This window comes from Ranitomeya imitator, chromosome 4 (assembly GCF_032444005.1).
Source record: "Ranitomeya imitator isolate aRanImi1 chromosome 4, aRanImi1.pri, whole genome shotgun sequence".
Lineage (NCBI taxonomy): Eukaryota > Metazoa > Chordata > Amphibia > Anura > Dendrobatidae > Ranitomeya > Ranitomeya imitator.
Window position 1 is genome coordinate 94,607,959 of NC_091285.1, and position 23,626 is coordinate 94,631,584.

The 23,626-nt window shown below is 40.0% G+C and overlaps 1 protein-coding gene across 1 annotated transcript in view; it reads left to right on the top strand.

Annotated features, from left to right (window-relative positions):
• The window catches only part of DOCK2 (dedicator of cytokinesis 2), a 1,209,209-nt gene that overhangs the window by 494,437 nt on the left and 691,146 nt on the right, over positions 1-23,626 (top strand). The window contains exon 23 of the mRNA XM_069763868.1: positions 22,557-22,665. Within this exon, the coding sequence (XP_069619969.1) occupies positions 22,557-22,665 (109 nt within the window). The remainder of the gene's footprint in view (positions 1-22,556; positions 22,666-23,626) is intronic.

Genomic DNA, 23,626 nt, shown 5'->3' on the forward strand with positions numbered 1-23,626 from the left:
ACAATCTCAGAACCGCTAGGATCCGTTGAAGCGTTCCTGAGTTATTACCTCATAAAGGGACACTGGTCAGAATTGCAAAAAACGGCAAGGTCTTTAAGGTCAAAATAGGCTGGGTCATGAAGGGGTTAATCTCCCACTGATTTTTTTTTTTTTCAGGGAGAATTTAGAAACATAAAATAAAATGATTTTTTCAGGAAGAATTTAGAAACCGAATAAAATAAAATGATTTTTTTCACGGAGAATTTAGAAACCAAACAAAAAAATAAATAGGCTTTCTATGGCCCACTGAGTGAGAGATGGCACACACAGGAGTCAGGAGTGGCACACAAGCCCAGAGGCCAATATTTATCTCCCACTGATTGATTTAGTGATTTTTTCAGGTAGAATTTAGAACCCAAATCAACCAAAAAAATAAATAGGCTTTCTATGGCCCACTGAGTGAGAGATGGCACACACAGGAGTCAGGAGTGGCACACAAGCCCAGAGGCCAATATTTATCTCCCACTGATTGATTTAGTGATTTTTTCAGGTAGAATTTAGAACCCAAATCAACCAAAAAAATTATCAGGCTATCTATGGCTCACTGAGTGAGAGATGGCACACACAGGGATGGCACTCTAGCAGAAATGCCAATCTTAATCTCCCACAAAAAAAAAAAACAGGGACTGTCCTACAATTACTATCTCCCTGCAGTAATCTCAGCCAGGTATGGCAGGCAGCAATAAGGAGTGGACTGATGCACAAATTAAATAAAAAGTGTGGACAAACAAAAAAGATAGCTGTGCAGAAAGGAAGGAACAAGAGGATTTGTGCTTTGAAAAAAGCAGTTGGTTTGCACAGCGGCGTACACACAGCAATGCAGCTATCAGGGAGCCTTCTAGGGCAGCCCAATGAGCTACAGCGCTGAGAAAAAAAAAATGTAGCTTCCACTATCCCTGCACACCGAAGGTGGTGTTGGACAGTGGAAATCGCTACAGCACAAGCGGTTTGGGGGTTAATGGACCCTGCCTAACGCTATCCCTGCTTCTGACGAAGCGGCAGCAACCTCTCCCTAAGCTCAGATCAGCAGCAGTAAGATGGCGGTCGGCGGGAACGCCTCTTTATAGCCCCTGTGACGCCGCAGACAGCAAGCCAATCACTGCAATGCCCTTCTCTAAGATGGTGGGGACCAGGACCTATGTCATCACGCTGCCCACACTCTGCGTTCACCTTCATTGGCTGAGAAATGGCGCTTTTCGCGTCATTGAAACGTGACTTTGGCGCGAAAGTTGCGTACCGCATGGCCGACCCCGCACAGGGGTCGGGTCGGGTTTCATGAAACCCGACTTTGCCAAAAGTCGGCGACTTTTGAAAATGAACGACCTGTTTCGCTCAACCCTATTTCTGAGGTTATCAATCCTGTGTCATTTCGTTTGGCCCTTCCTGCTTCTTTTGCCATCCATAATGTGTTCCATAGGTCGTTGTTGCGGAGATACGTGGCGCCTGTGGTTCCATCCGTTGATCCTCCTGCCCCGGTGTTGGTTGAGGGGGAGTTGGAGTATGTGGTGGAGAAGATTTTGGATTCTCGTATTTTGAGACGGAAACTCCAGTACCTGGTCAAGTGTAAGGGCTATGGTCAGGAAGATAATTCCTGGGTTTTTGCCTCTGATGTTCATGCTGCCGATCTGGTTCGTGCCTTTCATTTGGCTCGTCCTGGTTGGCCTGGGGGCTCTGGTGAGGGTTCGGTGACCCCTCCTCAAGGGGGGGGGGTACTGTTGTGAATTCTGTTGTCGGGCTCCCTCCTGTGGTCATGAATGGTACTTCGGCTGGTTCTGTCCATGGACTTTCTCTCGTGGCTGTGGGTGTTTCTGAGTTTCCTTCCACAGGTGACGAGGTTAATTCGTTAGCTGGCTGCTCTATTTAACTCCACTTAGATCTTTGCTCCATGCCACCTGTCAATGTTCAAGTATTGGTCTAGTTCACTCCTGGATCGTTCTTGTGACCTGTCTTCCCAGCAGAAGCTAAGTGACTGCTTATTTTTCTCTGGTTTGCTATTTTTCTGTCCAGCTTGCTATTTTGATTGTTGTCTTGCTTGCTGGAAGCTCTGGGACGCAGAGGGAGCGCCTCCGCACCGTGAGTCGGTGTGGAGGGTCTTTTTGCGCCCTCTGCGTGGTCTTTTTGTAGGTTTTTGTGCTGACCGCAAAGCTACCTTTCCTATCCTCAGTCTGTTCAGTAAGTCGGGCCTCACTTTGCTTAATCTATTTCATCTCTGTGTTTGTATTTTCATCTTTACTCACAGTCATTATATGTGGGGGGTTGCCTTTTCCTTTGGGGAATTTCTCTGAGGCAAGGTAGGCTTTATTTTTCTATCTTTAGGGCTAGCTAGTTCCTTAGGCTGTGCCGAGTTGCATAGGGAGCGTTAGGAGCAATCCACGGCTATTTCTAGTGTGGTTGATAGGATTAGGGATTGCCGTCAGCAGAGTTCCCACGTCCCAGAGCTCGTCCTATATTATCAGTAACTATCAGGTCATTCCGTGTGCTCTTAACCACCAGGTCCATTATTGTCCTGACCACCAGGTCATAACACAAGTATATTTATTAGCACTTTATGCATTGAAAGCACTTTTGAGACACTGTCTGCTGGACATTTCTTATGTGATAAATTAATATTGTATTTACTATATATTTATTTCCCTGATACTAGTGCTCCACTTAAATTCTTCCCCATGCACAAAACTGAAATATAGGAGTGACATTGACTCCCTGCATAAATATTTTGGCTTTCTGGCCCATCTACCCTAATCTCTTTTCAAACCATGTGCATGCCGTTAATCTCCTCATGAATATATTCACATCTGGTTATATACAACCTTTTAAATTACTCCTCAATATTAATGGGCTAATCATGAAAACACATGGAGTCATTTAACCCTTGATGAATTTAGTGTACACTCCATAAATGCATTTTTGTATTTGTATCTACCTCCAAACAATTATTTCATTACCTGTGTATATGTATCTGTCTCAATAAAAATGTCAACACATTTTTATTTATAAACAAAGGAAAAAGGAGTACCAAACTACCCATAAAAATATCAAATATTTATTGGTTAAACTTATCAGTAAAATAGTAAACACCATAGATACAAATATATTAAAAGGGTTATATGGACAAACGATTTATATAGTGAAGGACACAAACAGAAAAGTCTGACACAATTGCTTGTATGTAAAAAGGACCGAGAATGCAATGATCGTAATATATATTGCAGCATTGTCACAGCACAATGGGTATATTTAGGATCAATTAAAAATACATTAACACCATAGCTATGGCTCCATATAAATACCCAGATCTTTAAACAATATGCATCAGAGCAAAAAATATCTCACCCAGGTGTATCCGTGCAATTGGTCAGACAACGCAGCCCCAACGCGCGTTTCGTGTGGGCTTCCTCAGGAGGCCGACATTTTTATTTATTTGGCATAAGGCTTCTTTTTGTATGTAGGTTTAATTTACTGACTACAACCCCTGGCAAAAATTATGGAATCACCGGCCTTTGAGGATGTTTGTGGAAGTTGTTTAATTTTGTAGATAAAAAGCAGATCACAGACATGGCACAAAACTAAAGTCATTTCAAATGGTAACTTTCTGGCTTTAAGAAACACTAAAAGAAATCAAGAACAAAAAATGTAGTAGTCAGTAATGGTTACTTTTTTTTAACCAAGCATAGGGAAAAATTATGGAATCACTCAATTCTGAGGAAAAAATTATGGAATCATGAAAAACAAACAAACAAAAAAAACACTCCAACACATCACTAGTATTTTGTTGCACCACCTCTGCCTTTTACTACAGCTTGCAGTCGCCGAGGCATGGACTTAATGAGTGTCACACAGTACTCTTCATCAATCTGGCTCCAACTTTCTCTGATTGCTGTTGCCAGATCAGCTTTGCAGGTTGGTGCCTTATCATGGACCATTTTCTTAAACATCCACCCAAGATTTTCAATTGGATGGAGATCCAGACTATTTGCAGGCCATGATATTGACCTTATGTGTCTTTTTTCAAGGAATGTTTTCACAGTTTTTGCTCTATGGCAGCATGCATTATCATCTTGAAAAATGATTTCATCATCCCCAAACATCCTTTCAATTGATGGGATAAGAAAAGTGTCCAAAATATCAACATAAACTTGTGCATTTATTGAAGATGTAATAACAGCCATCTCCCCAGTGCCTTTACCTGACATGAAGCCCCATATTATCAATGACTGTGGAAATGTGCATGTTCTCTTCAGGCAGTCATCTTTATAAATCTCATTGGAACGGCACTAAGCAAAAGTTCCAACATCATCACCTTGCCCAATGCAGATTTGCAATTCATTACTGAATATGGCTTTCATCCAGTCATCCACAGTCCACAATTGGTTTTCCTTAGCCCATTGTAACCTTGTTTTTTTTCTGTTTACATGTTAAAGATGGCTTTCATTTAGCTTTTCAGTATGTAAATCCCATTTCCTTTAGGCGGTTATTTACAGTTCGGTCACAGACGTTGACTCCAGTTTCTACCCATTCATTCCTCATTTGTTTTTTTTTGTGCATTTCCTGTTTTGGAGACATATTGGTTTAAGTTTCCGGTCTTGACGCTTTGATGTTTTCCTTGGTCTACCAATATGTTTGCCTTTAACAACCTTCCCATGTTATTTGGATTTGGTCCAGATTTTAGAAACAGCTGACTGTGAACAACTAACATCTTTTGCAACATTGCTTGATGATTTACCCCCTTAAGAGATTGATAATCCTCTCCTTTGTTTCAATTGACATCTCTTGTGTTGGAGCCATGATTATGCGTGATAACTCCTTTTTAGATGCAGACTAACAAGCAGATCTAATTTATTGCAGGTGTTATTTTTGGGTATGAAAATTTACAGGGTGATTCCATAATTTTTTCCATATGCTTGGTTAAAAAAGTAACCATTACTGACTAAAAGAAATCAAGAACAAAAAATGTAGTAGTGTTTCTTAAAGCCAGAAAGTTGCCATTTGAAATAATTTTAGTTTTGTGCCATGTCTGTGATCTGCTTTTTTTCTACAAAATTAAACAACTGAATGAACATCCTCCAAGGCCGGTGATTCCATAATTTTTGCCATGGGTTGTATTTAGCTGGCTCTCTAGTGCCAGTTTTAGCTTAGCTCCAATTGTGTGCACTTTGGTCTCTTCTCTGTATTCCTGTATTTTATTTTTGTTGCCCATCCTTGGACCTTGCCTTTGACCAACCATTTGGCATGCCCTTTTGTCTTGATCTGCTACCTACCGGAAATTCTGACATCGTACTATGAACTCAGTACGCCTTTGCCTTACCCATTTGTATATGATGAGCACTCTTGGCCTCTGTCCCTGAATATCTTGACTACCTATCCTCACAGCTTGTTCGTGTGTAGTGACTAGTGTGACAAAGTCATTCCTGACTATATTTGGGGTATTTGAACAATTTGGACAATAGCACTATATTGTGATGTGATGATGGAATAAAGAATCCTTAGGACCAAGATAAATTGAAAGGTTTTTTTTTCCACAACTCTGGACTAGCGTCTTTAAGTGAAAAAAAAATTGCAATATTCACACAGGGGGTATTGACATGCTCAAGAGAAATTTCAAAGCAAACCATGTAGTCCATTTTCTCTTATTGGCCCTTTTTTTGAAATGAAAAAATTGTCAATATTCTAGTTGAAGAAAAAAAAATTATATTTTCATAAAAAAATCCTATAAAATTTTGTGAGTTACCTTATGGGATTAAAATGCTCACTATACCATTACAGAAAGTGCACACTACCTGATTTTCTCCATTAGAGAAAATCAGTCTAATCATGCTAATCACACTCTGATTAGACTCTCAGCAGAGTTTCATTAGAGTATGATCTGATTTTCTCGGGTGTTTGCAGATGACTGTAGTTTAGGTCTGAGTGTCATCTGTCAAGACTTTAACAGAATAAAATCTCCATCTTCTTTTTCTGTTATAATCCTCACCATCTGAGATAATCGGATCATACTCTGGTCAAACTATAATCGGAAATAAATGCTTTTTGGGGCTCATTTGGAAACTATTTTTCATAGGTGGCACCCGCCTAACCCCCATGCCCTCTTTTTTATTCATGTTTCTTCTTCTGCTGTTCTTTTCTGTTTTTCTACTTTTTCTTCTTTCTGTTTGCTTCTAGGTCAAAATTGTTACAATTGGCTTAAGCAATTTGTGACAAACTATCTTTAAATCCTGCTATTTAATGCTTTATTCTGTTTTTGGGTTTTATTTTGCATAATCATCAGGACTTGAGCAACCAGCTCACTGTTTTGGCTGTGATTTACATCTCTCTGGAAGTGTTTCTTTGTACATTGCCTGGTGTTTGTGCCTTGTGACTGTATTTTGTTATTTTTTATGTCTTTTTATACTCCACAAATAAACATAAAGTTAAACTATGATCAGAGTGATTAGCATAATTGGACCAAATTTTTCAGATAGAGAACATACGTAGCCTGGATCGGCCATTAAAAAAAGTTTCTCCTTCTCAATTCAGTCTATCCATAAAAGTCTGAATGTCATCGAGTGCGGTCCAATGATTTCTACTGACTCATAGACCTGAATCGTCCAGTGTCATTTGTTTATTGGAGGCAATTCATGAATTGTGCATGCTGCAATTTTTTTCCTCGGATCACTGTCAAAGGAAAAAATCACTTTTGTGAAAATAAGAAATATGGGGCTATATTATCATATTCATTAAAAAAAATAAATTTTTACAGTCCAATATTAAAAAAAAAAAAAATCTGTAAGGCAATAGTGGGTTGAAGATGCTTGTCCCAACCCCTAGATGAATTCCTGGAGGTGTGTAGTTTCCAAAGTATGGTCACTTAAGGGGGTGTTTCTGCAATTTTGGCACCTCTGGGGCTCTGCAAACGTGACATGGCATCGCCAATTAGTCCAGCCAGATTTGCTTTCCAAAATGAAAATAGTGTTCCTTTGTTTCTGAGACTCTGCCATGCTCCGAAACAGTATATTCTGATCACGTATAGGGTATAAGTGTGTTTTGGGCAAATTGTGTGGTCGAATTTCTCCTATTTTTCTTGTGTAAATGATAAATTTTGGGCTAAAGCAACATTTTTGTGGAAAAAATGTAATATTTAAGTTTAACAGCATAGCATTATCAACTTCTGTGAATTAGTTGCAGATTTAGCGCTGATGTCAGCATTTTAAATAGATTTCTCTATCTTCCTATATACACAATCTATCCCATCCAAATTTAAGCTGCAAAAATCAAATAGCAATCCTTCTCTTCAGAGCCTTGCCGTTTACCCAAACAGTAGTTTTCAACCACATCTAGAGCACTACATACTTTATAGCAAAGACTAACTTAGCCTTTGTTATTGAACGTTATCAGTAGTTTGCATTCTCTGGAATAATTATAGACCTTGACCAGGATGCACTCATCTCAACCACAGTATTTTGCAAAATGAGTTAGCATAATCAGTTTATGCAAATTTAATGCTTGGAATCAACTTCATACATTTTATATCCATAATTTGTTATGAAACAGTGAGAACCACACTGGATTTTGTATTGTCTTAAATTATGCAAATTTTGATTACAATTTAATCATTTTAATTCGATTTTCAATGATCAATTGGTCAATGATTATGGATTCTACTAGCAATTAAATCATTTTGTTCTCATGAAGCACACAACTTATATCAGTAAAGATTTTCATATTGAATCTCTTTTATCAAGATATGATGTTATTTCACCCCTTCCCGACTTGTGACGAATATGTATGGCTGAGCCCTTTTTTATTACAAAATGGCGTCTGCCTATAACAGTAGTGACTAGAGCTTTGATTGCTATGGTTTAATCATTTAAATGCTGATGACAATCATTGAGAGGAACATTTCAATGGCTTGATAGCTGGTACACTGGGGTAACATTGCTTCTTATGGAGGGTGACATGCCTGACATTCTAGAGTAAGGAGACTTATCGGCCATACAATGCTCCTCTGAGAAATTATATACAGTACAGACCAAAAATTTGGACACACCTTCTCATTTAAAGATTTTTCTGTATTTTCATGACTATGAAAATTGTACATTCACACTGAAGGCATCAAAACTATGAATTAACACATGTGGAATTATATTCTTAACAAAAATAAGTGTGAACAAACAAACTGAAAATATGTCTTATATTCTAGGTTCTTCACAGTAGCCACCTTTTGCTTTGATGACTGCTTTGCACACTCTGCATTATCTTGATGAGCTTCAAGAGGTAGTCACCGGAAATGGTCTTCCAACAATCCTGATGGAGTTCCCAGAGATGCTTAGCCCTTGTTGGCCCTTTTGCCTTCACTCTGCGGTCCACCTCACCCCAAACCATCTCGATTGGGTCCAGGTCTGGTGACTGTGGAGGCCAGGTCATCTGGTGTAGCACCCCATCACTCTCCTTCTTGGTCAAATAGCCTTTACACAGCCTGGAGGTGTGTTTGGGGTCATTGTCCTGTTGAAAAATAAATGATGGTCCAAATAAACACTAACCAGATGGAATAGCATGCTGCTGCAAGATGCTGTGGTAGCCATGCTTGTTCAGTATGCCTTCAATTTTGAATAAATCCCCAACAGTGTCACCAGCAAAGCACCCCCACACCATCACACCTCCTTCTCCATGCTTCACGGTGGGAACCAGGCATATAGATTCCATCCTTCACCTTTTCTGCGTCGCACAAAGACACGGTGATTGGAACCAAACATCTCAAATTTGGACTCATCAGAACAAAGCACAGATTTCCACTGGTCTAGTGTCCATTCCTTGTGTTCTTTAGCCCAAACAAGTCTCTTCTGCTTGTTGCCTGTCCTTAGCAGTGGTTTCCTAGCAGCTATTTTACCATGAAAGCCTGCTGCACAAAGTCTTAACAGTTATTGTAGAGATGTGTCTGGTGCTAGAACTGTGTATGGCATTGACCTGGTCTCTAATCTGAGCTGCTGTTAACCTGCAATTTCTGAGGCTGGTGACTCAGATAAACTTATCCTCAGAAGCAGAGGTGACTCTAGGTCTTTCTTTCGTGGGGTGGTCCTCATGTGAGCCAGTTTCTTTGTAGCACTTGATGGTTTTTGCCACTGCACTTGGGGACACTTTCAAAGTTTTCCAAATTTTTCGGACTGACCGACCTTCATTTCTTAAAGTAATGATGGCCACTCGTTTTTCTTTACTTAGAATTTGTATTATGGCAAGAAAAAAGCAGCTAACAGTCTATTCAGTAGCACTATTAGCTGTGTATCCACTAGACTTCTGCTCAACACAACTGATGGTCCCAACCCCATTTATAAGGCAAGAAATCCCACTTATTAAACCTGACAGGGCACACCTGTGATTTGAAAACCATTCCCGGTGACTACCTCTTGAAGCTCATCAAGAGAATGCCAAGAGTGTGCAAAGCAGTCATCAAAGCAAATGGTGGCTACTTTGAAGAACCTAGGATAAGACATTTTCAGTTGTTTCACACTTTTTTTAAGTATATAATTTCACGTGTTAATTCATGCTTTGGAATCCTTCAGTGTGAATTTACAATTTTCATAGTCATGAAAATACAGAAAAATCTTTAAATGAGAAGGTGTCCAAACTTTTGGTCTGTTCTGTATGCAAATTGTCTCTTCAAACACGAGACAAATGACTTGATCTCTGTGTAACTATAGCTTGTAAGAGCAACCACAGCCCTCATGAAAGCTCCCATGGTTGCCATTTTAGTCCTATTAAGCCCAGGTAAAGTTTAGTTTTTATAAACTATATATTGCAAACTTTATTATTGCAGGATAAAGAAAAGTGATTAAATGAACACAGGTTAAAGTACTTTAAAAAAAATCTGTTTTAAAAATGTTAAAAGGGATTAAAAATCTAATTAACCCCTTAACGACGAGAGGTATTTTTGTTTTTGCATTTTTGTATTTTGCTCCCCTTCTTCCCAGAGCCATAGCTTTTTTTATTATTTTTTATTTTTTGGTGAAAATGACCATGTGAGGGCTTGTTTTCTGTAGGACTTGTTGTATTTTGGATTAACACCATTGGTTTTAACATATCATGGACTGGAAAACAGGAAAAAAAATTCCAAATGCGGTAAAATTGCAAAAAAAAAAGTGCCAACACAGTTGTTTTTATTTTTTTTTACCATGTTCACTAAATTCACCGCCAAAAAAAAACACCATATATTAGAAGATAGTATACACAATAAAACTTAACATTTAATAACTTTCTATAAAAATTCACCCCACATACGACCTTGGACTAAAGTCAGTTTGACAAAAAAAGATACAGGGTGCACTGTATCCCTAATCTATAAACTATCTATCCCCTACCTTGCTGCAGAGCTTGGCACCCTATATCCTGCTCAATGGCGCCCCCGCTAAACGCAGGCTCTCCCTGAATCGCCCTCATGGGCCCTTACATGCAGGAAAGAAAAACCAAACAACAGACCATTCATTCTAGACTAGGGTTGAGCGAAACGGGTCGGCCATTTTCAGAAGTCGCCGACTTTTGGCAAAGTCGGGTTTCATGAAACCCGACCCCTGTGTGGAGTCGGCCATGAGGTCGGCGATCTTCTGAATCTTGTATCGGAATTCCGATCCCGAGTTCCGATATGTTTGCAATATCGGAAATTGGTATCGGAATCCATATTTAAGTGTAAAATAAAGAATTAAAGTAAAAAATATTGCTATACTCACATTCTGACGCGCCCTGGTACTAACCGGCAGCCTTCCTTCCTTAGAATCAGCGCGTGAAGGGCCTTAGATGACGTTGCGGCTTGTGATTGGTCGCGCGAGCGGTCACAAGCCGCGACGTCACCGAAGGTCCTTCAAGCGCTGATTCTTAGGAAGGAAGGCTGCCGGAAAGAAGCAGGGTGCGTCCGAGAGTGAGTATAGCAATATTTTTTATTTTAATTCTTTATTTTACACTTAAATATGGATCCCAGGGCCTGAAGGAGAGTTTCCTCTCCTTCAGACCCTGGGAACCATTGGAAACCCAATGCACTGCATTGGGTTTCATGTTTCGGCCGACCCCGACCCCGACTTTTTTATAGGATCGGCCGATTTCACTCGACCCGACTTTTGAAAAAGTCGGGTTTCGTGAAACCCGACTCGATCCTATAAAAGTAAAAGTCGCTCAACCCTATTCTAGACAAATAATTTCAGATGATAATTGATAGCATGTGTCGAGGTATATTGCACATGCTCCAGTGAACTGGTGTGTGCTTCAGATATATTTGCACACTTTCTAGATATTGCAACTATTCCCAAAAAGGAAGAACTATGGGAAACCTATACTTTGTGCCTAGGTGCCCCTACCTGTCTGCGGGGGTTGGCACCCTATAATCCTGCGTAAATGGTGCCCCCACTCAGCGTAGTCTCTCCCTAATTGCACCCTGCACTACTTGCAAGGGGATAATACTCTTGATCAGAGTGAGCAATTATACATCAAAAGCAGGCCCCAACAGGTAAAAGTGCTCTAAAAACATCACACAAGTGTCAATTACCAGGTTATGATCTAAATATTAAAGTATGTAATGCTTGACGCGTTTCCCTGAAATCAGTTCATCAGGAGACATACTTATAACTATCCAAAAAACTTATCTGACTGATGATTCAGGAGGATAGGAGTCACACTATATTCCAACAAATGCGTCCTCAGAGGTAAGCAGTGGGGAACAATGTCCATCCAAAACCGCAGGTGTCTATCAGCCTTATGTTCCCTGTACCATAACAGTCTTATATATCAGCTACCTCCTTACGTATCCTGATATCCCCATTCATTACTGCATTCGCCGATTCCATCTCTTCCGGGTTTGGGGTTCAACAGCTCAGCATACCATGTGTCGAGCATCATTTCCGGTATGCGGAATGCAAGAATGCTCCACTGTGTGCAGGCGACATGAATCGAAAGACACCCTTGGTGCCTGGAACGCTAATGCGTTCAACAGTGCGCAGGCGCCCTATGTTATATGCACCTTCCCATATATGGTGACGTACCATGTGATTAATATCACTTTCATTGAATGGCATGCTAATGAATTATATCGTGCACCAACGCCATGACTTATATGTCACACTCAGTAAGTGGAGCGAACATGCATACCTAAGCACACTAAGTGCTAGCTGCAGTGTGCTAATTAAGATATTTATAACATTAATGCGCCCCACAATCCCCCCCACCGGAACAAAATGTGATAAGCTGGATAAAGATCAAATACCATACTTTTATTCTAGTTTGCTCTATACATTTCCTAGCATAATATCAGTAGAAGGTAGAACCTCCTGATTAAAACCAAGGTCATTACCATAATATAAACAAGATACGATAAATTAGGAGCAGTGGATCAAGGGAATTAGATCAACAAGGGATTTTCATGGGGACATGGGCCACCACAGCTTTTACACAAAGCAACCAAATTGTAATTGGTCATTCAAGCCTTGTGGCGTAATACTCTTCATACGAAAAATCCATTTGGCCTCTTTTTGGAGGATTAAACAATCCTAATCCCCCCGTTCTGATGGTGTAACTACTTCCATTATTGAAAAACTAAGGCAGTTTAAGTTCCATCCATGTACATCCCTAACATGGTTTGAGATAGGGGTATCACGTTTATCCAGTATGTCCCCCACATGTTCTCCCACCCTTCTGCGTAGCTCCCTTTTTGTCTTGCCCACATAGTCCTTAGGGCAACTGCACTGAAAAAGGTAGATGCCCCCCTCAGTTTTACAATTGGCAAAATGCCTCATATCGTACCTTTTGCCCATATGGGAGCTAGCAAAAGAATGGCTTCTGGAGACATACTTACAGAATTTACACTTTCCACATTTGAAAGTACCAGTTTGTCTATTATCCATCCAAGTCGGGGTCTTCTTTGGAAGGGAAAAAGCACTGTGAACCAGTTGATCATTAATTGACCTCCCTCTTCTATATGTGATCAATGTGACATCGGGAATGATATCACTTATGTCAGGGTCCATCTTGAGGATTCCCCAATGTTTTTGAATAGCCTTTTTTACCTCATCAGATTTATGATCAAATGTACCTATGATCCTAAGATCATTACCATCATCTTCTTTCTTCTTGCTAATTAACAATGAACTTCTTTCCTTAGCATTTGAAGATTTAAAGGCCTCATTGCGAACCTCAGCCGGGTATCCCCTGTCCCTAAATTTGTCCCTCAGATTCCTGGCCTGTCGGTAAAAGCCAGAGTCTGTTAAATAATTCCTCCTCACAGGTAAATATTGGCCCCTCGGTATCGCACTTATCAAGCTGTGTGGGTGATGACTCTCCCAACGCAACAAATTATTTGTAGCAGTGGGCTTATACAAAGTTTCAGTGATAATTTGGCCAATATCATTTCTGGAGATTTTTAAATCCAAAAAATTAATAGACTCCCATTGAAATTCGTAAGTTAGCCTAAGGCCAATCTCGTTATTATTGAGTTCATCAACAAAATTAGAGGAGACAGCATCACCAGACCAAAAAATTAGCACATCATCTATGTATCTACCCCAGAATAATATAACGTTTCCACCAGAACGTCTCATCCTCTCCAAAAACAGCCTTGTCTTCCCACCAGCCCAGGAAAAGTTTAGCATCTTGGGGGCACAGGGGCTCCCCATCGTAGTACCCCTGAGCTGGTGGAAGAACCTACTTCCAAAAGCAAAAAAAATGATGCTTAAGAACAAATTCAAGTAGCTCAACAAAGAGTTGACTGTGACGGGACAAATGCGTTCCCCTTGACCTTAGGAAGAATTTTATTGCCTGTAGTCCTTTGTCATGTGGAATGTTACTGTACAGCACCTCAACATCAATAGAAGCCATACACACATCATTATTGAGAGTGATATCCTCCAGCTTGAGAAGGAAGTCCGAAGAGTCCTTAATGTATGAGGGTAATGAGGTAACAAAAGGTCGAAGCACCCTGTCAATATAAACACTTGAGTTCTGAGTGATGGAATCAATCCCGGCCACTATTGGGTGACCTTTCAGTGGATTGAGACCTTTGTGTACCTTAGGCAATGAGTAAAGCACCCCCAGTACTGGAAACCTAGGGTACATGAAGTCAACCTCATTCTTTGATATCAGACCAGTAACTTTTGCCTCGGTCAGCATCACCTTGAGGACATTCATAAATTCCTTGTGGGATCCCCTTTCAATAATTTATGCATCATTACATCTTTGAGAATGTCTTCACACATAGTCTGATACTGATTTTGGTCCAAAACCACAAAATCCCCCCCTTTGTCAGAGGGTTTAAACACACAGTCCGTTTTGGTGGCCAGTCCATCAAGTGCTTCCCTATCACCACTTGTCAAGTTAGAGTAATATTTACCTCCCACAGTGCCTATCTTTTCCAGTTCCTCCACCACCAATCGTAAAAATATCTCAATACTATCATGACCGTCTGAAGGGGGCATTCTTATGCTTTTTGGTTTTAGGTCCGTAAATGGACCCAAATCTATTGGTCTCTCACTGTCCATCAAAAGATCAGTGAGAATTCTGACACTTGGCAAGTCCTCTTCGGCAACTCCTAGGGATTCACAATCAGCCTGTCATGCAGCTGCAGTGCAGTACAGCACAACCTCCACCAAGGGGAGCTTGGTAGGGAAGCCAGACTGCACACACAGAGCAACTGAACAGATGCCACCTGTTGCGAGAGCGAGTTCAGGAAAGCCAAGTCAGAGCACAACAGTACAAAAGGATTTAGACAGAATGGATAGTCAGGACATACCAAGGGATCAGTAAACCAGGACGGGCAAAATACGGTACAATTGGGACAAACTGAAACGGAGTCAAAAAGCCAAGCCAAGAGTTCAGAACCAGGGAGTCAAGCAGATATACAGACAAACAAAGAGATACTGGGAAAGGGCAGGCAGGGGGAAATAACAGGCACAGGACAAGTCAGGGTTCACAGTAGGACAAATCATGGGCTTCCAGAGTCATGTTCACACGCCAAAGACAGCGCTATAGCTGACACCACCCTCAGGATACCTGGGAGCTAAATTGGAAACCCCAGCCCAAAATGAGGCAGAGCAAAGTTAACCCTTGACATGATCCACCCAGAGAAAGAGCAGACAGGATTAAACTGCGGAACGGATCATGACACAGCCCTATCACGAGTTTTAAAAAACTTTTTCCACCTTATATTTCTCACAAATAATTTGATATCCTTAACCCAGCCAAACTCATCAAACCGATTTGTAAGAACAAATGAGAGACCCCTAGACAAGACTGATTTTTCCACTGTTGTCAATGAATAAGAGGAAAGATTTATAATTCTATTATACACAATTACTTTTTGGTTTTGTTGTCGTCTTTCTCTTTTGGGGGGTCTGAACCCACCACCTTCTTTTCTAAAAAAGATAATGAGGATGATGAAGAAGGCTCTGAGGGGAGCGTCTCCTTTCTGTAACTGTTTCTTGTCATCAAATATCCCCTGCATTCCTGTCTTTCCCATTTTTGCCTGATATTTCTTCTACGTGCCCCTCCAAAGATCCCCCTCCTTTCAAACCGTCCTGCTACCCCCCTATCTGTATCTGATGAATCAATATCCCATCTTCCTGTAAAAAAGTATAAATCTTTTACTCTTTAAACTCGTGTATATCCCGAGTAAACTGTTTGTTTTCTCACTTTTTTCTCACTCTGAAATTGCTCTACAGTTGTTTGAAGGGTAGCTTCCCTCCTAGAAAAATCTGTGTGACATTTAAATTTAAGGCTACTTTCACACTAACGTCGGAATCTCCCCGTCGCATTGCGTCGGGCCGAGATTCCGACACTAGCGTTTGTTGTGATGCAAAACGGGTGCAGCGGATGCATTTCTCTGGCGCATCCGCTGCCCCATTGTGAGGTGCGGGGAGGTGGGGGCGGAGTTCCGGCCACGCATGCACGGTCGGAAAAAGCGGTCCGTCGGCTGCAAAAAACGTTACATTTAACGCTTTTTGCTCCCGGCGGTCTGCCACAACATGGCACAACCGTCGCAAGACGGTTGCGACGTGTGTCAATACGTCACAATGCGTCAGTAATGTAACTCTATGGGGCAAAGGTTTTTTTTCCCCTAAACGACGCATTGCGACGCATTAAAAAAAACGCCAGTGTGAAAGTAGCCTAAGAACCTCCTCCACTAAATTTGCTAACTTCTTGGAGGTAATCTCTAAAATTTATGACTATATTGCTGGAGGAAGAAAAAAAACCTTAACCCCTTAGTGACGGAGCCAAATTTTTGAAATATGACCAGTGTCAATTTATGTGGTAATAACTCTGTAATGCTTCAACAAATCCCAGTGATTTTGAGACAGTTTTTTCATGACAAATTTTACTTTATGATAATGGTAAGTTTAAATCGATATGTTTTGTGTTTATTTATAAAAAATATCAGAGATTTGAGAAAAATGCTAAAAAAATTACCAATTTTCAAACTTTGAATGGTTATCTCTTTAATCCAGATAGTCATAACATAAGAAAACATTAATAAATAACATTTCCCACATGTCGGCTTTACATCAGCACCATTTATAAAATGTTCTTTTATTTTGTTAGCATTTTAGGAGGTTTAAAAATGTAGCAGTAATTTTTCATTTTTTCAAGGAAATTTACAAAATTTATTTTTTACGGACTTATCCATGTTTGAAGGGACTTTAGGGTTCCCATATATTGGGAAACCCCCAAAAGTGATACCATTTTAGAAACAGCACCCCCTGACATATTGAAAACTGCAGTCAGGTAGTTTATTAACCCTTCAGGTGCTTTTCAGAAATTAATGCAAAGTGGCATGACAAATGAAAATGTGTATTTTTACTACCTAAATGCCTCTAACTTCTGAACATGCCGCTATAGCCGGCAGACTCTAAGGCCACTATATGGTCATGAATTGCCATCGCAAACATCAGGACCACAAAATCATGATCTGAGGGCACCAATTGGGACAAAGAGGAAGCCCCCACACTCTGTTAACCATTTATATGATGCAGTCATTATTGACAGCAGCATCTAAGGGGTTAAACAGATTTACACGGTGCAAACACTGATCGTGGCTGATGCAGCAAGTTGTCAGCTATAGTGGACAGCCGACAGCTGCTGGATTTTCACCTGTATGGGGAGGCTATTCTCTTTTATCTCAGGTCAGTTAAAAGACGTATTGGCTGTCATTAGTTAAAGAACTTTTTGTTAGCTCTGCCTCCCACTTTTTAAGGAGATCAGCAGATCTAGCCCTACGTGCTGGTGTAATGGAGATTCTCAAACCTTTAGGTACTATCTTATTTTTTGTATAGTTTTCCAATGACTGTGTTTCCCACCATGAGCGAATATTGTCCTTATAGCAAACAATCAAATTATTGAAAAGACTTCTCAAATCAGTATTTTTAGTCCCACTATCCTCCTCCAATTCAGAGAAGGCATCTAAGGCATCAGCAGCCCATTGATCCCTAGTTATGGGATAGATAGAAAACCCGCCATACAAAAATTGTATTATATCACAGATCATAAGATAAAGGTGCAACAATTTTTCAATTCACCACAAAAAAAACACCATATATTAGAAGATAGTATACACAATAAAACTTAACATTTAATAACATTCTATAAAAAATTCACACCACATATGACCTTGGACTAAGGGAGAGCCTGCGTTGAGCGGGGGGCGCCATTGCGCAGAATATAGGGTGCCAACCTCCGCAGCAAGGTAGGGGATAGATATTTTATAGATTAGATTTTATAGATTAGGCCGCTTCGATCCCGGGTCCATCCGGAGGGTGAGTATGTAACTATTTTTTATTTTAATTCTTTTTTTAAACAGGGATATGGTGCATACTATGTGACTGCCCAATATACTACGTGACTCTGTGCTGTATACTATGTGACTCCGTGCTGTATACTACGTGGCTCTGTGCTGTATACTAGGTGTCTGTGCTGTATACTACGTAGCTCTTTGCGGTATACTACGTGACTCTGTGCTGTATACTACGTGGCTCTGTGCTGTATACTATGTGACTGGGCAATATACTATGTGGCGGGGCAATATACTACGTGTCTGTGCTGTATACTACGTCGCTGTGCAATATACTACGTGGCTGGGCAATATACTACGTGGCTGGGCAATATACTACGTGACTGGGCAATAGGGCAATATACTACGTGTCTGTGCTGTATACTATGTCGTTGTGCAATATACTACGTGGCTGGGCAATATACTACGTGACTGGGCAATATACTACATGGCTGGGCCATATACTACGTGACTGGTCAATATACTACGTGACTGGGCAATATACTACGTGACTGGGCAATATACTGCGTGGCTGGGCAATATACTATGTGGCTCTGTGCTGTATACTACGTGGCAAGGCAATATACTACGTGGCTGTGCAATATACTACGTGGCTGGGCAATATACTACGTGACTGGGCAATATACTACATGGTTGGGCAATATACTACGTGACTGGTCAATATACTACGTGACTGGGCAATATACTACGTGACTGGGCAATATACTGCGTGGCTGGGCAATATACTACGTGGCTCTGTGCTGTATACTACGTGGCAAGGCAATATACTACGTGGCTGGGCAATATACTACGTGGCTGGGCAATATACTATGTGACTGGGCAATATACTACGTGGCTGGGCAATATACTATGTGACTGGGCAATATACAACGTGACTGGGCAATATACTACGTGACTGGGCAATATACTGCGTGGCTGGGCAATATACTACGTGGCTGGGCAATATACTACGTGGATCTGTGCTGTATACTACGTTGCTCTGCAATATACTACTTGGCTGGGCAATATACCATGTGACTGGGCAATATAATATGTGGCTCTGTGCTGTATACTATGTCGTTGTGCAATATACTATGTGGCTGGGCAATATACTACGTGGCTGGGCAATATACTACGTGGCTGGGCAATATGCTACGTGGGCTGTGCAATATACTATGTGGACATGCATATTCTAGAATACCCGATGCGTTAGAATTGAGCCACCATCTAGTAGTTAATAATTTCCAATATAGTTAGGGCCAAAAAATGCCAACGGTAGACATTAAACCTTATTCAGAAGTGACTTTTTTTGTAAAAAAAAATTAATTACTAATTTTCATTAGTATTTTAGATCAGATTTACATAGTTACATAGATTTAACTTGATGGACCTAGATCTTTTTTGAACTGACTCTAACCTCTGAATATCCTTTTTAAGATGTGGAGCCCAAAACTGGATCCCATATTCTAGATGTGGCCTCACCAGTGATTTATAAAGGGGTAACAATATGTGGGGATCGTGGGATTTTATCTCTTTTTATTCTCCCAAAAATCTTGTTTGCTTTTGCGGCTACTAGTATTAGATACTTCAGTCTGTCAATTACTGAGCACAATTTTCTCAATACTGGGGATTTCACAATGCTTAATTTGCTCAGTCGCAAGTGTTCTTCTTCTTGTGTTAAACTAGTTATATCAAGTGGTGAACTTGGATTTTTGACTTGTTGAAAAATACCAGTATCTTGTTGTTATCATCTTTTAAAGGGACCATACCATCTGTTTTTTTTTCTTTCGGCATTGATGTATTGATAAAAACATTTGTGATTTATTTGAATGTTGCTGATGATTTGATTCTCTGTGGAAAACTTTGCCAGCTTGATTTTTTTTTTTAACATTTCTCCTGAAATTCTATTTCTCAATTCATGGCCTCCAAGATTTAGCATGCCATTTGTTACTGTCTTATAAAACTTTGTACTGTCTTATTTATCCATAAAGGTTTTTTTTATTCCTGGACATTTTATTACCAGATGGTATAAGTTTTTGACAGGATTCTATTACTGTCACCCAGTCAGGGCTTTCGTCCAGCCAGGTTTTGTGAGGCCCACCATATCATAATCTGTGACTGACATAGGAGCATCCAATTCATTCATTTTGTTTACAAGACTTCTTGCATTTGTCAGAAAACATTTAATATTAGCAAATTTAATACTCCTACTCACCTCGCTACTTTCCTAACATGTCACAGCCTACACTAAATTCTCATAAACCCCTACTTTGTCATTAAATAAATAATCTTTATTTTTATATAGCGCTAACATATTCCGCAGCGCTTTACAGTTTGCACACATTATCATCGCTGTCCCCGTTGGGGCTCACAATCTAAATTCCCTATCAGAATGTCTTTGGAATGTGGGAGGAAACCGGAGTACCCGGAGGAAACCCACACAAACATGGAGACAACATACAAACTCTTTGCAGATGTTGTCCTTGGTGGGGTTTGAACCCAGGACTCCAGCGCTGCAAGGCTGCTGTGCTTACTGTGTTTACTCTATCTATCCGTTTTTAGCACACCTACCCTACCTCATCTTAGATCCAAGTTTAAAAGCTTCTCCATCCATCTTATTATTTTTCCCCCAAGCACAGCTGCATCCTCAATATTGAGCACATCTCTACTGTAGAGCTTGTACCTGACAGAGCAGTAGGACCAGTTCTCCATGAACCCAAACCCTTCCTCAATTTCTAAGCAACTTATTTATCTCCCGAAACTCCTGTTGTCTTTCTAAAAATGCTCATGGCACCAGCAGTATTTTTGAAAACACCACCTTTGGAGGTGCTGGTCTTCAGCTTCTCTCCTAGTTCCCTGTAATAATTTAAGGACCAACCACCTCGCTGTAGCCTTGAGTAGTTTGAGTACTATCCGATAAATTACACTTGTCTAAATCATAAACTCGCATGAGAGAGCCCTTAAGCCACATTCACACGTACTCGGTATATGGTCAGTATTTTTTTTATCTCGGTATTCATAAACCAAAATTAGGAGTGGAGCAATTAGAGGAAAAGTATAATAGAAACAGGTCACCACTTTAGTATTTATCGCGCACTCCTGGTTTTGGCATACAGATACTGAGGTAAAATAGTGACTAGGGTTGATCGAATAGCTTTGGATAAATGCTTATCCGAATAGCTGTAGCGCTTACCAAATAGCTGCTTCGGGAACCTGGACACCTGGAGCACTCCCGGCAATCAGCTGTTCGGTGATAGCCAGGGGGGATGGCAATAACCATGGACCGTCTCCAGGCTATTAATATCTGCCCTCAGTCACTGGCTTTACCACTCTGGTAGAGAAAATTGCACGGGAGCCCATGACAATTTTTTCCGCGATTTAACCCTTAAATATAATAGCTAGAGTGCCCAAATCTTGCACATACACACTACTAACATTAGTAGTGTGGAATATGCAAAAAAAAAAGGGGATATGAGATGGTTTACTGTATGTAAACCATGTCTCATATCATGTCGGGTTTGTGAAGGAGATAGGAAAAGCCGGTAATTGAATTACTGGCTTTTAAGCTATCTAGCGCTGCATTAAATATAAATATATATATATAGGTGTCTCCCTGACATATATATATAAATATATATACCTATTCTATGTGTATATATCTACTCTAATCTAACCTGTCAGTGTGATTTTACTGTACACTGCCCTGAATTACCGCTTTTCAAAGGACACCCGTGCGTAAAAATCGGACAGCAATACGGATGTCATACGGATGTTGCGATAAAAAAAAAAATCGCATGACACTCGCATGACAATCGCATACGTTACTTCCATTTTTTCGGTCCGTAATTCGGACCGTTTTTTCCTGGCAAGTGGAAAGGATAGTGATCAAATACTGAACATGTGAATGTGGCTTCACACTTATTAAAGATAACTAAAACACACAACTCTATCTTCTTTATAAATAAGAAAACAAGGATCAGACCTTAAGTCTACTAAACATCACAAAACAAGTTGAAAAGTTTGTATCAAAGGAGTTACAGTATTAGGCTGTGGTTAGACAGTTGTAGATTCTCTTATCTGAAAGAATCTGTCCAAATGTGCATATGAAACTCTGAACAGCATTTAATCCAAGTGTCAGCATACTGTGTTCCAATTCTCTCAAATAATAGAACTGTAGCACATGTGTGGCAAAGATGGAGAACAAAATGTCTCCATCTTCACCATTCTATGATTTCGGGAAATCGAACTGTGTTCAGATGTAATTTGAGTGCAGTTTGATATTTTCCAAGCTGCCATAGACTTGAATGGGTGAGTGGCATCCGATTTGGGTGGCAAATCACTGCATGCTGTACACAGTGTGAGTAGAAGATGGAAAACAAAATTTCTCAATCACCTCCATTCTGCAAGTCGAAGAAATCAAGCTACACTCAAATGTCATCTGACGGCTGTCCGATTTTTCCGCACACACATAGCCTTTAGAGGGAGACATCAAAGTAAAATCACAGCATGCTGCTATTTTTTTTCACTGACAGATTCATACATCAGCACTGCCCCATTGAATAACATTGGTCCTCGTGTTATCTGATAAAAAAAACAATGGAGAGCACTTTACCGTATGTGTGAGAACTTATCCTTACAGTTTTGGTTGTTTTGTTGTCTTTAAAATTATAGATTTCTGATAGCAATTGTGTTTTTATACTGTTATTTCGTAGGTATTCGTTAATAGATATTATTTTTCCCATGTTTTATATAGGCTCTATGAAGGCAAAGAGCAAGCAGAGTTTGAAGAGTCCATGAGAAAACTTTTCGTCTCTATAAATAGTCTCATGAAGAGTGAACACAAAACTATAATCCTATTGCAGGTTTCTGTTTTTTTTCTGTATTTTTATTTGTATTATTTATATTACTGTTGGCTGCTTATTACATAATATTAACAAATATATTGTCTTCAGCAACAGAATTTTTAAAAAAATCTGCATAAGCTATGCTGACAGTTGAATTTCACCACCAATACATGACAAGGTGAGATATGGCATGCTGAATCATGATGGCAACTGACCCCCAATTTTTTTTCTTGGCCAAGAACTCAAATTACAGAACAATGTCGCCACCACTAAATTACAAGGTGACATATGCCTTATGTGATTTCAGCAGCCAATGACACAAGCCATTGTGGACATTGTGGATGTTTTTTGCACCTTGATTGGTTAGCCGCAATGTACACACATAAAGTTAGAAGGGAAAAAGTTTACAAGCATGCCAGTCCCTTGAGCTCTGCTAACCCCTTACCCTCATCAAACACATGCCCCACGCTCATCATGCACCATTACTATCCTAGCCAAAGTACTCAAAACACATTAGTGGCAATGCAAATATTTTTACCCTTTTTACCGAATGTTACCGTTTTATTCCGATCTTATAAAACTATGCTCATGTTTCCGATCAGGAATCCAAATGTGCCATGTGCCATATTCGTGACAATTTTATGGTTGGCAATCGTTTTTCGAACAAATTTACTCATCATGAATCTCTATCTTAAATAGAGATCACAGAAAGGTAAGTATAAGTTGTACTTCAAAACCAATTACATTAGCATTAATTACCGTATATCTGTAACACACAATCCAATCCATGCAGGCAAATAAATCAAACCATAGATGTCCATAAATTAAGTTATGTATAATAATGAGAAATGGCACAAAGAAAAGTATTGAACACGCTTACTGAAATTTAATTAATACTTTGTACAAAAGCCTTTGTGGATGATGACAGCTTCAAGACACCTCTTTATGGTGAAACTAGTTGCATGCATTGCTCACTTAT